Below are 13,228 nucleotides of genomic sequence, written 5' to 3'. Positions count from 1 at the left end.
TAGGAAGGAAGGAAGGAAGGAAGGAAGGAAGGAAGGAAGGAAGGAAGGAAGGAAGGAAACAGAACAGAAAAAGAAAAGCTCAAAGGTCCTGCTAGGGCTGTCAGGAAACCCACTGCTCAGGGCAGAAGCCAAAGCACCTCAGGGAGCAGAAGGTGGGTCATCAGTGTCCACACTGAGAGGAACGCCAGTCTGCCAAGACAAGGAGGGTGGGTCTCACACCACTGCAGACCCTCACAGTCTCATCAGTTATCATGGTCTGGCTGCTCCAAGTCACAGGCAGCACCTGCTCCTTCTTCTGCCTCCTGGCAGTGGGAATTTGGGTCATAAGGATTTGTGAATCACAGCAACACCTATCATGAAAGGAAAAGAAAGTTATCGTCTTTGCTTCTCCAAAGATATTCAGAGTCCCAATGTGTTCATGAATCTAAGACTTCCTAAGTCACAACCAGTGGAATACTGAAAGGTCCATGAACTGGAACTGACAGATGATGGATGTTGCACTCTAACAGCCAATTCCTGGCAGGACATTTGAATCCACAAGCACAGTCTCTCAAGCACCAAGCACCACAATGAGTAGACTCAACCACATCACCCATAGATCACTGACTATCGTGATGACATCTCTTCCCAACCTCTAACACTCACCTTAACAATCCCCAGCACCCTCACTGAAAATCCAGTGTACATCTCCAAATCTGTGTCACTTTAGGAGAAATGATGTTTGATTTATTCTGCTCTTCTGTTTGGAAGACATTGACTTCATGAAAAGAAGAAAACCTGAATTCCAATCCTAGATCTGCTACCAATCTGTATTGTCGCCTTCCACAAGTCTGGTTGCATCTGCAGGTTCAGTTCCCATACTGCTTGCTGTCACAGAACTGAATAATCCAGCCAGCAATAAATTTTCTACTGAGATAAGCATTCCAAACGTATACTACATGTTACTGGGTCAGTAAAATTTAACCATATTAAGGTCCTAAGCTTGTGAAGCCATTTTTACCCCAAGTCCCACTATAATAGATTGGAGCTATATGGAAGACACTAGTGGCCAAGTCAGACAAGATCCTTTATACTCACTGTCCTCTAAACAACAGCTAGTTACAAACTCAGCTTCCTAGACCACCTTTCAAAAAGTGCCGTGTGGCCCAGTCCCAGACAATGAGATTGTAAGACAAGTCGCCAGTGCTGCAACAGCAGCTTGTCCTTGTCCTGATGTGATGCTTGTGTGAGACCCGAGATGCATCAGTAATTATTGAAAGGGGTTAAAAGAGAAGCACAACGAGAAGCCCGATTCTTCAATGACAGTCTAGGTCACCAGGCCAGCCACGGCCATCTTTCTACCTGAGACAGTATACCTCCATCCTTATGTAAATAACTACCAAGCAGGCTTTCTGGAACTTGCTACTAAAATTGTAACTCCAAAAGTGTCTATAAGTAACACATTTGCTGAAGACTTATTTTAACATATGCCACAACTTTAAAAAATGTTCTAGTTGAAGATGAGATTAAGGAAACACAGCTAAAAGAAAACGCAGGATACCAACATCACAGCAATACTACTTAAGACATCCATTCCCTGTTAATTCCCAGCTCAAAGTGCAAACATTAGAACTTAAAGGTAGGCAGAACTTGGTTCTAGGCTAAGAGGTACCGCCTGGCCTCTACAGCATCTTACCTCTACTGTGGACATCTCTCTCACAGGTAGCATTTTCTAAAGCAGGCTCTTTTATTGTTTTCATATCTTTTCTTTTGATTATAAAGTAATCTATACTCAGGAGGCAGAGGCAGTCAGATCTCTGTGAGATCAAGATCAATCCAGTCTATATAAGGAGTTCCAAGCCAGCTGGGACAACAGGGAGACCTTGCCTCCAAAATGAATAAGAATAAGAATAAGAATAAGAATAAGAATATCCAAAGCAAAATCTCAAAAAATTAGGCAAGGAGCCTGAACAGGCAGTTCTTTAAAGACATATAAATGGTTAATGGGCATATGAAAAAATGCCCGACATCACTGGTCATTGGAGAAAGGCTAACAGGGTGTCACCTCACAGCTGATAAGATGGCTGTCATAAAAAAAAACAAGACAACAAAAAATGAGGGGGAGGAGGATAAGAGGAAGAAGAAATATTCATTATGGAAAATTTGGAAAATAGCAAAGGACACAAAGGCAAAAAAATCTATAATCCTTCATATAAACAAAACAATGATTATCTTGTTGGACTACTTCCTGGTTTCTAGTAATAAACAGAATCACTTAACCAGTTAGGTATCTAGGACCAGGCAAGCACTGTTGTAGGCACTTTATACATATTTTTACATTTCATTCTCATAACAGCCCTAGAGGTTCAACCTAGTTTTAGCTCCATTTTACTGCTGAAATAACAGAGATTTAGGCAGATTGACTATTCAACCTAGAGACTCAGGGCAAGTGGCAAACCTGGGACTCCAACATCCATTTCCAGAAGCAATAGCTATCCACTCCCTGTCCTCCAACCTAGGACCAGAGAACTAAGCATACATGACACATACATGACACATACAACTATATCCTTTTTTAACCCAACAAATCTAGCACATTTTCTCATGACATTAAAAATATACCCACCATATAAACATTCCATTGATTAACTATTTCCCTAATGTTAGTCATTAAGTATTATAAGTATTGCAATCACAAGCAATGCTCTAATAAATAACTTCAGGCTTAAATTTTTATATTGCAGAGCCATTCCTTTGATTTTAAGAAAATAGACTCCGGACTAGAGAGATGACACAGGGGTTAAGGGCACTGGCTGCTCTTTTGTAGAGGACCCAGGTTTGATTCTCAGCACCCACATGGCAGCCAGCAATCATCCGCCCTCCCTCCATCCGTAACCTCAGTTCCAGGGTATCCAAAGCCTTCTTCTGACCCCTGAGGGCTTGGTACAATATGTGTGCACTAACACACATACAGTAAATACAATCATACACATAAAAAAATAAAAATAATAAAGTCTTTTTTAAAAGATAATAGACTCATACGGTCAGCAGGTTTGAGTACAAAATCACACTGTATCCTACCCACCTAGTTCTGGAGTGGGCAGAAAATGAAGAGAGACATTGTAAAACATTCAGCACATATATGAAATCCTAATGGATCATACTAAAGCCTTCCCTTCTCATTAAGATACAGCTGGAGTCAAAGGATCCCTTCCACTGTCTCATCCTAGAAAATGCCTTGGTCTTCCCTCGACATTTTCAGAGAAAGGTGCTGATTTCCATGAGAAGGCCGGAAGAACAAAATCACTCCTGGGCCAAAATGCTTCCAAAGTCTTTCATATTTAATGAAGGGAAATGTGACATGGTGAGAAAACCCCTAAAGGAGAAAAAAGGCAAAGCAGCTCACTGCAATGGGGCCTACTGGGGAAGGGATGTGACACACAGCCCCTGGAGCCTGCATGGCGCTGAAATCCAAACAAGACGGGACGACCAGCTTTCTAATGGGAAGTGGGGATAAGAGAACTACTAGAGCCCGGGTGTAGATCACATGAGATAACAATGTCTAAATACCTAAGATTATGCACGGCACATTGTGTATGCTACATAAATAAATGTTTAGTCTAGTTGTTCCAATTTCTGGAAGACCAGACATAAAGAATTAGGGTATGTAGTAAGTATATGTTTGCATATCTCCTCCTCAGGACCACTGACCTCATCAACATCAGTTCTGACGGCACCTTCACCCTGCACCTCACTGAACTTGGTATGCATACTCCCCAAGAAGCAGCCTTTGTGTCAATCTTACGCCTTACTCCTCTTCATCAACCCTGAGCTGCGGAAGTAGAAAGGCTATGACACAGACAGAAGTCAGATCTAGGTTTAAATTGTGACTTGGCCGTTTATTTATTAGCAGTGTGGTCTTTGACAATTACTGAAATCCTCCACACCTCTGATACAAAATGGAAAAACGTAGTCCAATTCAGCCTGAGGGCTGCTGAAGAGAGGGAATGTACACTCTACCCCTAATACGCTGGGTGATGGCCCAGAGAGAGGGTGTTACAGTTTGAATATGAAATATCCCCTACAGGCTCATGTGTTGAAGGTTTGGAGCCCAGCTTGCAGTGCTATTTTGGGAGGTACTGGAAACTTTAGGAGGTGAGGTCTGGTTGGGGGAAGTTTGTCACTGGAGGTACATCTTTGAAGAATACCTTTTCCCTGGTCTACTCTTGTCTCTATGCTTCCCAGCTGCCGGATTAACAGCTCTGTTCTCCCACATGCTCCCTGACATGATATTCAGCCTCACAACCCAGAAGCAAAGCAGTCAAGCAACCAAGTACTAAAACCATAATGACCCCTCCCAACACACTGATACAAGTACTCTCAAGAGTCCATCACAGCAACAAGAAACTACCTAACACAGAAAGTACCCAACAACAGGCAGCATTGTGTGTGATTGTGACTCAAAGTCTAAGGGAACCCACGTCCTCTGAGAAGAGGCCCCTCACTGCCACCACAACTGCTCTGTCCTAAAACTGGACTCTGCATTCCATTCATGACTTACATTCACATCATCTTGTATTTCCCATCTGTGAAGGCTTAGAAGTTGCAACCCAACTTCTAAAGAGCAAGAACTATAATTTATGCCACATAGACTCCCAGTACAAAATGAACCAGAAATAGCCATAGCCATCTGAAATCTATCATCACAGCTCAGGTCAGGGGGAAATGTACCTTTGGAACACTACACTAAGAATTTTGGTTTGGGTATTTGAATAATGGTGTGTTTGTAAAAGAAGTTTGGAAATGCTGCTTCTGTTTCTATTTTTTAATAACTTAAGTACTGGTTGTAGTTCTTTGAAAGTCTGGTAGAGTCCTGCTGTGAATCCATCTGGACCTGGGCTGTTTCTAGTCAGAAGACTTCTTATTACTGTCTCAAGCTCCTTATTTGTTATAGGTCTGTTTAACCTGTTGATCTCTTCTTGGTGTAACTTTGGTGGGTAAGATGAATCTAGAAATGCATCCATTCCTCCTAGGTTTTCTAACCTAATGAAGCAAAAGTTTTTAAAGTGTTCCCTTATAATGCTCTAAATATCTTTGGTGTTTGTTACAATGTTTCACTGTTCACACTGAGTCTCCTAATTTGGGTCTCCTCTTTCTTTTGGTAAGTGAGCTGGGTCAGTCAATCTTGTTTAAGAAAACACCAACTCTTAGACTCATTGCTCACTGTAGCGTTTGCCTTCTTTCTATTTCATTAATTTATGCTCCGATTTCTTTATTTCTTCCCACCTACTGGATTTGGGTTTGATTTGGTTTGTTTTACCAAATTCTTGAGTTTCATCATTAAGTCATGTATTTAATATGACCTATATCTATCACCTTGCACAAAAATCAACTCTAAATGGATCAAAGACCTCAGTGTGAAACCTGAAAGGCAGAAACTTCTAGAAGAACACATAGGCAGTACCCTGCAAGATATAGTACAGGAAAGGACTTTCTGAACAGGACTTTATTCACTCAGGAATTAAGGCCAACAATTCACAACTGGGACATCATTAACTAAAAACTTCTGTACAGTAAAGGAAACAATCAACTGAGTGATGAGGACGTCAGCAGAGTGGGAGAGACTCTGTCAGCTCCATCTCTGACAGAGGATTAATGTCCAAAGAACTCAAAAAAAAAAGAAAAAAAAACAAAGAATCAAGAAAACAAATGAACCAATTAAAAATTATGCAACAGATTTGAACAGAGAGTTCTTTAAAAAAAATGGCAAAGAAATATCCTATGAAATGTTCAATATCCTTAGCAGTTAAGGAAATGCAAATTAAAAATACTTTTGAGATTTAATCCTACCCAAGCAACAATGGCTAAAATCAAGAAAACAACTCATAACAAATGCAGGTGAGGATGTGGGGAAAGAGGAACACTCAGTCACCGTTGATGGGGTTGCAAACTGGTGCAGCCACTATGAAAATCATAGTGGGTAATTCCAAAAAGCCAAAAGTATACCTGCCATACGACCCAGCTACACCACTCCTTGGCATAGTCAAATGACTCAATATCCTACTATAGTGGCATTGTTCAGTTATGTTCATTACTGCTCTATTCATAATAGTTAGGAAATGGAAAACCTGAATGTCCCTCAACCTATGAATGGATAATGAAAATGCAGTACTTATACATAATGTAATTCTATTCAGCTACAGACCCAGAAAGGAAAACAACACATGTTCTTTTGGATTTGTGGATCCTAGCTCCAAATCTTTAGATTTCAGTATATAACCTAGAGTAATCACAGAAGCCAGGAAAATAGGAAAGGACCATAGGGGGAGGGGAGGGGAGAAGGAGCTCTAGAAAGGGGGATAGTAGGACACAGGTACTATGAAGAGAGAAGTGGAAAATGGGGGGGGTTAACTGTGGAGGAAGGAAAAAAGGTAATTCGGAAGAAAAGAGAGGAAGAAAATATAAATAACACTAAGAATATTTTTTAAAGACACAGGGAGGCATATTGCTTTATAAGTTTACTTTTAAAATATAATATATTTGCATATATAGTTTTAATAGAGTTATGCCGCATGGGCATAATGCTTCCCCTCAAGAGCCATAGACAATCTGACAAAAACCCCAGTGCAAGCAAGGCCTGCAAAGTCTCCCTTTTAGTTGTTGGTCAGGGGGTTCAAGAGACTCCCAAAGCAATACAGGCTATTGTCATTGCCCTTGGTTCCCTCCCAGAACTTGAAGGGAAGACCCTATTGCTGAAGATACCACACACTTTGGACACAGAAGTTGAAGGAACTGAATTGGAAATGACCTTGAAGCCTCCTCCCTGAGGACTAGCTCTGGTATCAGAAGGTGCTGTGCAAGCTGCCAAGGAAGAAATGTAATCAATAGTCCTACCAGTTGTAAAACCTATGCACCACAATGACCAGCCTGGCCAGATATCCCTGATGAAGCAGTACTGGCACTTTAATCCATCTAATTGAACATTAAGGCCTACACAGCAGGAAGGCATTCATGCCTGGTACTGCAAACCTAGCCAAACACCCAAGGCTAGAGAGATTATAAACCCCAGAAGAGAACCTACTACTGCCATTTTCCTAAACCAATATAATTTGTAACTGTATTCTAAATATTTGTCCTCATACCCACAGAGAAGTCAGCTCTCACCTCTCATCACTGAAGCTTCTCTTTGCAACAGATAGAGACTATTACAGATCCATAACTGACGCAGAGAATAAGTGACCATGAGGTGCCCAGCCCCAGATGATACATCTACAACACAACCTCTACTATTAAGGTTCAGGGAAAACCACCAAAGAGGGAGTGGAAAGATTGTAAGAGCCAGAGGACCAGGACACCTGCTGCCAGATGTGTCTTCTAGACACGACAGAGACACTGCACCCATGAGATCTCAGCAACATGGTTGCCTAAACCTGCATGATGATACCACCAGTTAACAAGCCATTGTGGATGGGGGAAATTTCACAAGACCCTACTCCTAGATGAAGAGCTACAGGTTGAGAGAGGAAAAACCAGTTTTTTCCAGGGATGAACTCCCTGACATTTTGAGTCCTAAGTGGTCATCCCTAAACACGTGTACATATGAGCAGTACTATATGTATGTATAACACGTTGTGTATGCATGTGTATAACAACAGTAATTAAAGACATCGTCATGAATTTGAGACAGAGTGAAGGGAGGCACGGAAAGTTGGAGGGGAGGGGAGTGAGGTAAATACAGTACTCATCTATGAAATTGTCGACATTTTTTAAATTAAATAATAATATATAATAAAATAAGCATTAGTTTCAACTTCTCTGGTTTTTCTCATCCTCTAGATTATCAGAGGCATGTTTTTGTTAACAAAAAAACAAGCAAAATAGAGTTCTCATGCTACTTTCAGGTTCACAGAGAAGGGGAGGGCTAATTCGCAGCATTCTTCAAGGCACACAGAGAAGTTAGAGTAGCTGGTGTGACAGCTGCCTGCCCCCCTGTAGGAGGTATTCAGTTCACACTTAAACAAGCTCCATCCCCTCACCCTGTTCTTGTCCTTAGAGTTGTGGCTCCACAAGTGGGTGGAGCTAGAACCCACTGACCTGCATAGCTCCGCCCAGTGCTCATGTTGGTGGGCAGCAGTGTCCATTTGTCAGTGACTGGATTATAGTACTCTACTGATGCCAGGTTGCAGGATCCATCATCCCCTCCAACCACATACAGGAGCCCATTCACTGCACAGACCCCTGGGAATCAAAGAAAAGTCACAGGAGAGGTTATGGTGGGAGCAGCTGAGATCAGGACCCATGGGAAACTGATATCCATTGGCCTGGAGGCTCTTTCCCCACCCCTTTCTGTTGCATGATGGAGGTGTAGCTCTGGAGGTCTCAAATGGCCCTAGGGAGGAACATGCTGACCACAGCCCTAGGCTCTGAGGATCCCCATTACCAGTAAGGTCAGCCTGAGCTAGGGAATAAGACGATGCAAAAGATTTTATGTACATCACTGCTTCTGTGGTTTTAAGCTTTTCTCTGTTAAGCTATATGTTATTTCCATTTGGTGTGCCTGTAAGCTCCTCATAAGATCGGCATCTGAATTCACACACAGCTCCCACAGTTGGGGTTCCCTTTCTATTCTGATCTGAGCGAGCTAGCTTGAGGGCAAGATCTTGTGACACTTGACTGAAGGGTAGGAAAATGTCATTTCTGTTACCAATACTTTAAAAGTCATAGTCTCATAAATTGTATATATTTATAAATTCTACTTGATTGATGATACATTTTTAAGTATTAAGTATTAATGTTGATAAAGATACTCTCAAATACTGGTGGGAGTATAAAATGTATATCTTTCTTGCATGGAATCTAAAACACAGGTCCTTCTTCTGCCTCAAAAGTCTACATCTGGACTTCTAGAGAAGTGGTTTTACATATGTATGTTGATTTGACTATAAGGATCATTTATATTAACTACAGCATTACTTGCAGTGTAGAAAAGGAGATAAGCTAAATATCCAACAATAACTTGGTTAAATTATCATATACCATTTTAAATAATATCATGTAAAGAAATTTAGTGTTGTAGTAAGATGCTGAGGAAAAGAAAAACAAGTTTTAAAGAGAATGTTATAAAACTATTATAGTAGGATTCCATTTTGTTATTAAATAGAAATATCTACGTGTGAATGTTTGAACATGTTCACATTTGTATCTAAACTTAATTTATAGACCATAGATAGAGTTAGCTTTCTTACAGGCTCTGTAATTTCTTGCTCATGTGGCTTAAGGCCAGATGCCAAAATGTGTCACAGCAGGCTCAGCCAATGAGCAAATGAGTTAGTTTTACACTTCCAACGAGTCAGTCACACACGAGTTTAGCAAATAACCAATATGAGAATAATGAAATATATCTGCCTGAAACACCTGTTAGTTGGTTCCAACTTGGGGACTTTCCCAGAGCAAAGAAATACAAAGCAAGATATAGCAACACAGGGCACAAATCAAAGGGTACATTTCTCAAGTTTGACAGGGACATCAGGCTCTAGGACACACTAAATACTCCGGGACAAGTCATTCCTCTAAGAAGAAATATGGGAAGCAGATGGAAGGAGAGGCCGGAAGTACAAAGAAGGAAATAAAGAGAGAAATTATACTGGAGAATCAGTTGGGGGTCTGGTTCTCCTGCCAGGAAGGAAACTGGACCCCATGAGAGTGCAAGGCTCTTCCAGTCAGGCATTGGCAAAAAAAAAAAACAGAGACAAGTGTTATTGTCCAGCCTGGTTCCACACAGTTTTATGCCTGGCTACCAGTCAAGTCATTCAACAAAGGTATCGGTAGATGTAGGCATCTTCCTCCACTAAAGAGAAGGAACCCCTCTGTATCTCAGTGGGACCGCGTGGCCAGCACCTTGAGTCCCAGGTTCTCCCCTCTCTTACCTCAGAGCCTATGGAACAAACGGACACTCTTTGTCTAGGATACAGGCACAGCTTCGTATTCTAGGAGTCCTGCCCCTCTTCCTCTCATTTAATGTGATTGTCTACAAGGAGGAAAGACCCGTAGACCACCCCCAAAGGGAGAAGGAGAGAGCAATCACATTACCTGCATTGCGTCGACACATGTTCATGTCTGCCACCTGCTTCCAGGTGTTTGTCCCAGGATCGTAAACTTCAACACTCTTCCTCACCAAGGGCCCATCATGCCCCCCTGTGGCATACAGCTGTCCGCTGAGCACCCCAACCCCTGAAAGGCAGAGCACAGTGTCCCAGTCTCAGGATCCCTCCAGGAACCAAAAACCAGGTGGCCTGGTGTCCAGCCCTGGACAGCCATCACCAGCAGGGTGACTTGGGGAGTACTGTGCTGTCTCCCTGGACCTCAGTGTCCTCATCTGTAAAACAAATACAATGATACTCTGCCCACCTCCTTGTAAGATGGGAAACCTAGAAACATTGAGATAATAAAGTAAACAAGATACCATTTCTTTTAAAAACTAAACATACACGTGTACACATATATAGGGAGTAATAAGCAAAGGGATTTTAAAAAAGACTTAAATAAATCCACCAAAATATGAAAATTAGTTGCTTCTGGGCAGTAAAGTGACACTTGTTTTCTTTTGCCTATCCATACTGTCCCATTTTCCTATACTGTTTTATCATTCAGCCTTGTATTAGTTGAGCAAACAGCTGAAAATTGAAACCAGCCACACAGCAGGTGTGCTGAGGTAATCATTAGGGAGAAGTCCCTGCCAGCTTTGTAAGTAGAAAGTGTTCCTTTTGCCTCTTTCTCCTGACGGCAGAGGGCATCAGACCTGTAGAGGAGACTCAGCCCGAGCTAAGGGCTGGAATGGCATTACTGACCAGTTTTAAAGCAACCTTTTAGAATCTTTCACTATGACCTGAGAAGATAAAACCATAAAAGGGGTAAAGTGACACCTTGGAAGAGCAATTGTTCAGAAAGCTGGGACACCTGTGTTCTGGACCTGTCTCTCCAACACCCTTCTGCTTAACCCTTTCTCTTTCTGGGTCTCGGTTTTCCCACTCAAAGAGGAAGGGAGTTGGAAAGGCCCAGTAGTTACAAGGATTATTCCCTTCCACGGACAGGCTGCATCTCTGTCTCTTGGGAGCTTTCTGGAAAGATAGATCCTCACTCCCAGAGACTCGATCAGAAGCCCCCAAAAGTTCCCCAGGGACTGGGATATGCAGCCAGGTTTTGAATCTAAGGATTAGATTTGTAGGCTACAAAGTTATATGGTCAAAAACCATATATATAACATATATATGTCTATCTTGTTCTGACCTGTTTTCCTGTGTCTGATGGTAGTAGGTTCTTGGTAGATATTATTTTTTTCTTTTTTTTAATAGAGCATAGGGTAGGGGTTTATTTACAGAGGAGTGTGTGTTCCCCATTTATGGCTGCACTGGAAAGTCTTAGTAGATATTATTTGAATAACAAAATGTAATACAAAATCCCAGGCAGCAACTATGAAGTAAACTGGCGTCTCCTGGCAATTGCCATAAACTAGCAGCAGATGGTGCTGCTGAGCAGCAGTGACTGGCATTAGGATGGAGGCTCCATAAAACTCAGTAGACTCTAAAGCTGCTTGCCTTCCCTTCCTCCTGGGTCAGCAGGAACTGACACCTCCCAGAACCCTGCTTCCCACCTGCTCAGGAAGCTAGCAGCCTTACAAGCACAAGTGCCACTGCCAAGTCACTGTCCAGTCCCTCAGTAGCCTGATCATGAACATCCATGAAAGCCATGCTGGCCCTCAGGCAGCTGGAACACAGAACCGTTGGTCTCCTAGTCTTTGTCCAGAAAATTACATAGGTTCCTAGCTGCAGAGGTGACACCTCCCCCAAATCCTTGCAAAGTGAATCATTGGAGAAAGACTGACCCAGGAACCTAGGACAGAGTTCTTCAGTAATTTGAATACATAGACAACAGCAATGGTATTATCTAGGGGCCCAGCCAAGTTGAGAGGCAGGAAGATCCCAAGTGACGTCGACCCCAGCAATAACCTGAGCAGCTGGCAACAACAAATCAAGAATGGACCCAAAGGCAGCTCCACCACAGGAAGGGCCCAAGTTCCAGGGACTAAAGACCCTGGCTTCACCATGGGTGGCCTGGGCACACTCTGCTGGGCTGTTCCTACATGCTTGGGACTTTAGCACTTACTGTCATGCCTCAAGTCACAATACAGGCTTTAGGACTTACAAAAAGGCCCTAGAAACTATAAATTACTAAAACATCAAGAAAGAAAAAATTATGGGATTTGTGAATGTTCTTGGATCCTTCAAGAACATTAGCAGCCCATGCATTTCATATCTGAGGCCAGAAGTAGGGAGAGGATTATGCACCTTCATGTGGCATGCTCAAACACATGCTAAACATGCTTTAAATATGTCTAAAGCTCATGTTTCCTGATTTCCAAGGCATGTGCTACACATTCAGGAAGGGCCAACAGAGACAACTCTCTTAAGGTAACACTTTAAATACAAATGCTTCTGAAATAGAATTGTACAGACTTTCCCTTTGTAACCCACCAGTGGGCACACAAAGATTCTTCACAAAAATAATGTAAATAATATTAAAATAGCATAACTTTTACAAAATGCTAAGGAAATGGGAGATTATAATTCAATCTCTGAAAATATGAGAGCAAGCTAGGGGGAGAGAGAGAGACAGAGAGAGAGAGGGAGAGAGAGACAGAGAGAGACAGAGAGACAGAGAGATACAGAGAGACAGAGAGAGAAAGACAGACAGAGAGAGACAGAGACAGAGAGAGACAGAGACAAGAGATGGACGAGAGACAGAGAGAACCTGTAACTAGGGGACGAGTATATGACTGGCGTTCCCACCAGCTCCAGACTGAGAATCAGATTAATCACCAGGAACTCAAGGAACTGTGTCCAAGGGCCTCTGCCTGCTCTCTCAAACCCTTCCATGGGCTCCTGCTGATAGGGAGACAAATCAAGGAGAAAGAGGCTATTGCTGAAGCTCCAGAAAAATCCACAAAGAAGCCATGAGTGCCTAGACTTCCCTCTCAACAGAAGTAGAAAACCACTGGAGAGGTGGTTTTCTTGCCATGTTGGAGGCAGGCAAAGGGAAGAAAAGTGGGGATGAGAAACTTAATTTGGGACTGGGAAGAAGGTTCAGTGTTTAAATGTCCTGAGCTCTTACAGAGGACCCAGGTTCAGGTCCCAGAACCCACATGGTGGCTAACAACTATTCATAACTCTAGTTTCAGGAGATCCAATGCCTT

The 13,228-nt window shown here is 42.3% G+C and overlaps 1 protein-coding gene across 7 annotated transcripts in view; it reads right to left on the bottom strand.

Annotated features, from left to right (window-relative positions):
- Positions 1–30: 30 nt before the first annotated feature.
- The window catches only part of Klhl3 (kelch like family member 3), a 155,391-nt gene continuing 142,193 nt past the window's right edge, over positions 31–13,228 (bottom strand). For all 7 annotated transcript variants that reach the window (XM_029562966.1, XM_029562965.1, XM_008831815.3 and 4 more), the window contains 3 exons: positions 10,069–10,209; positions 8,074–8,217; positions 31–350 (listed from right to left, as the gene is read on the bottom strand). In XM_029562966.1, coding sequence (XP_029418826.1) covers positions 322–350; positions 8,074–8,217; positions 10,069–10,209 — 314 coding nt within the window. In that variant the 3' untranslated portion in view covers positions 31–321. The remainder of the gene's footprint in view (positions 351–8,073; positions 8,218–10,068; positions 10,210–13,228) is intronic.

Source organism: Nannospalax galili, unplaced genomic scaffold (genome assembly GCF_000622305.1).
Source record: "Nannospalax galili isolate Female #2095 unplaced genomic scaffold, S.galili_v1.0 scaffold735, whole genome shotgun sequence".
Classification (NCBI taxonomy): domain Eukaryota; kingdom Metazoa; phylum Chordata; class Mammalia; order Rodentia; family Spalacidae; genus Nannospalax; species Nannospalax galili.
Note: the sequence above shows the minus strand (reverse complement) of the source record. Positions and strands in the feature narration are given on the sequence as shown.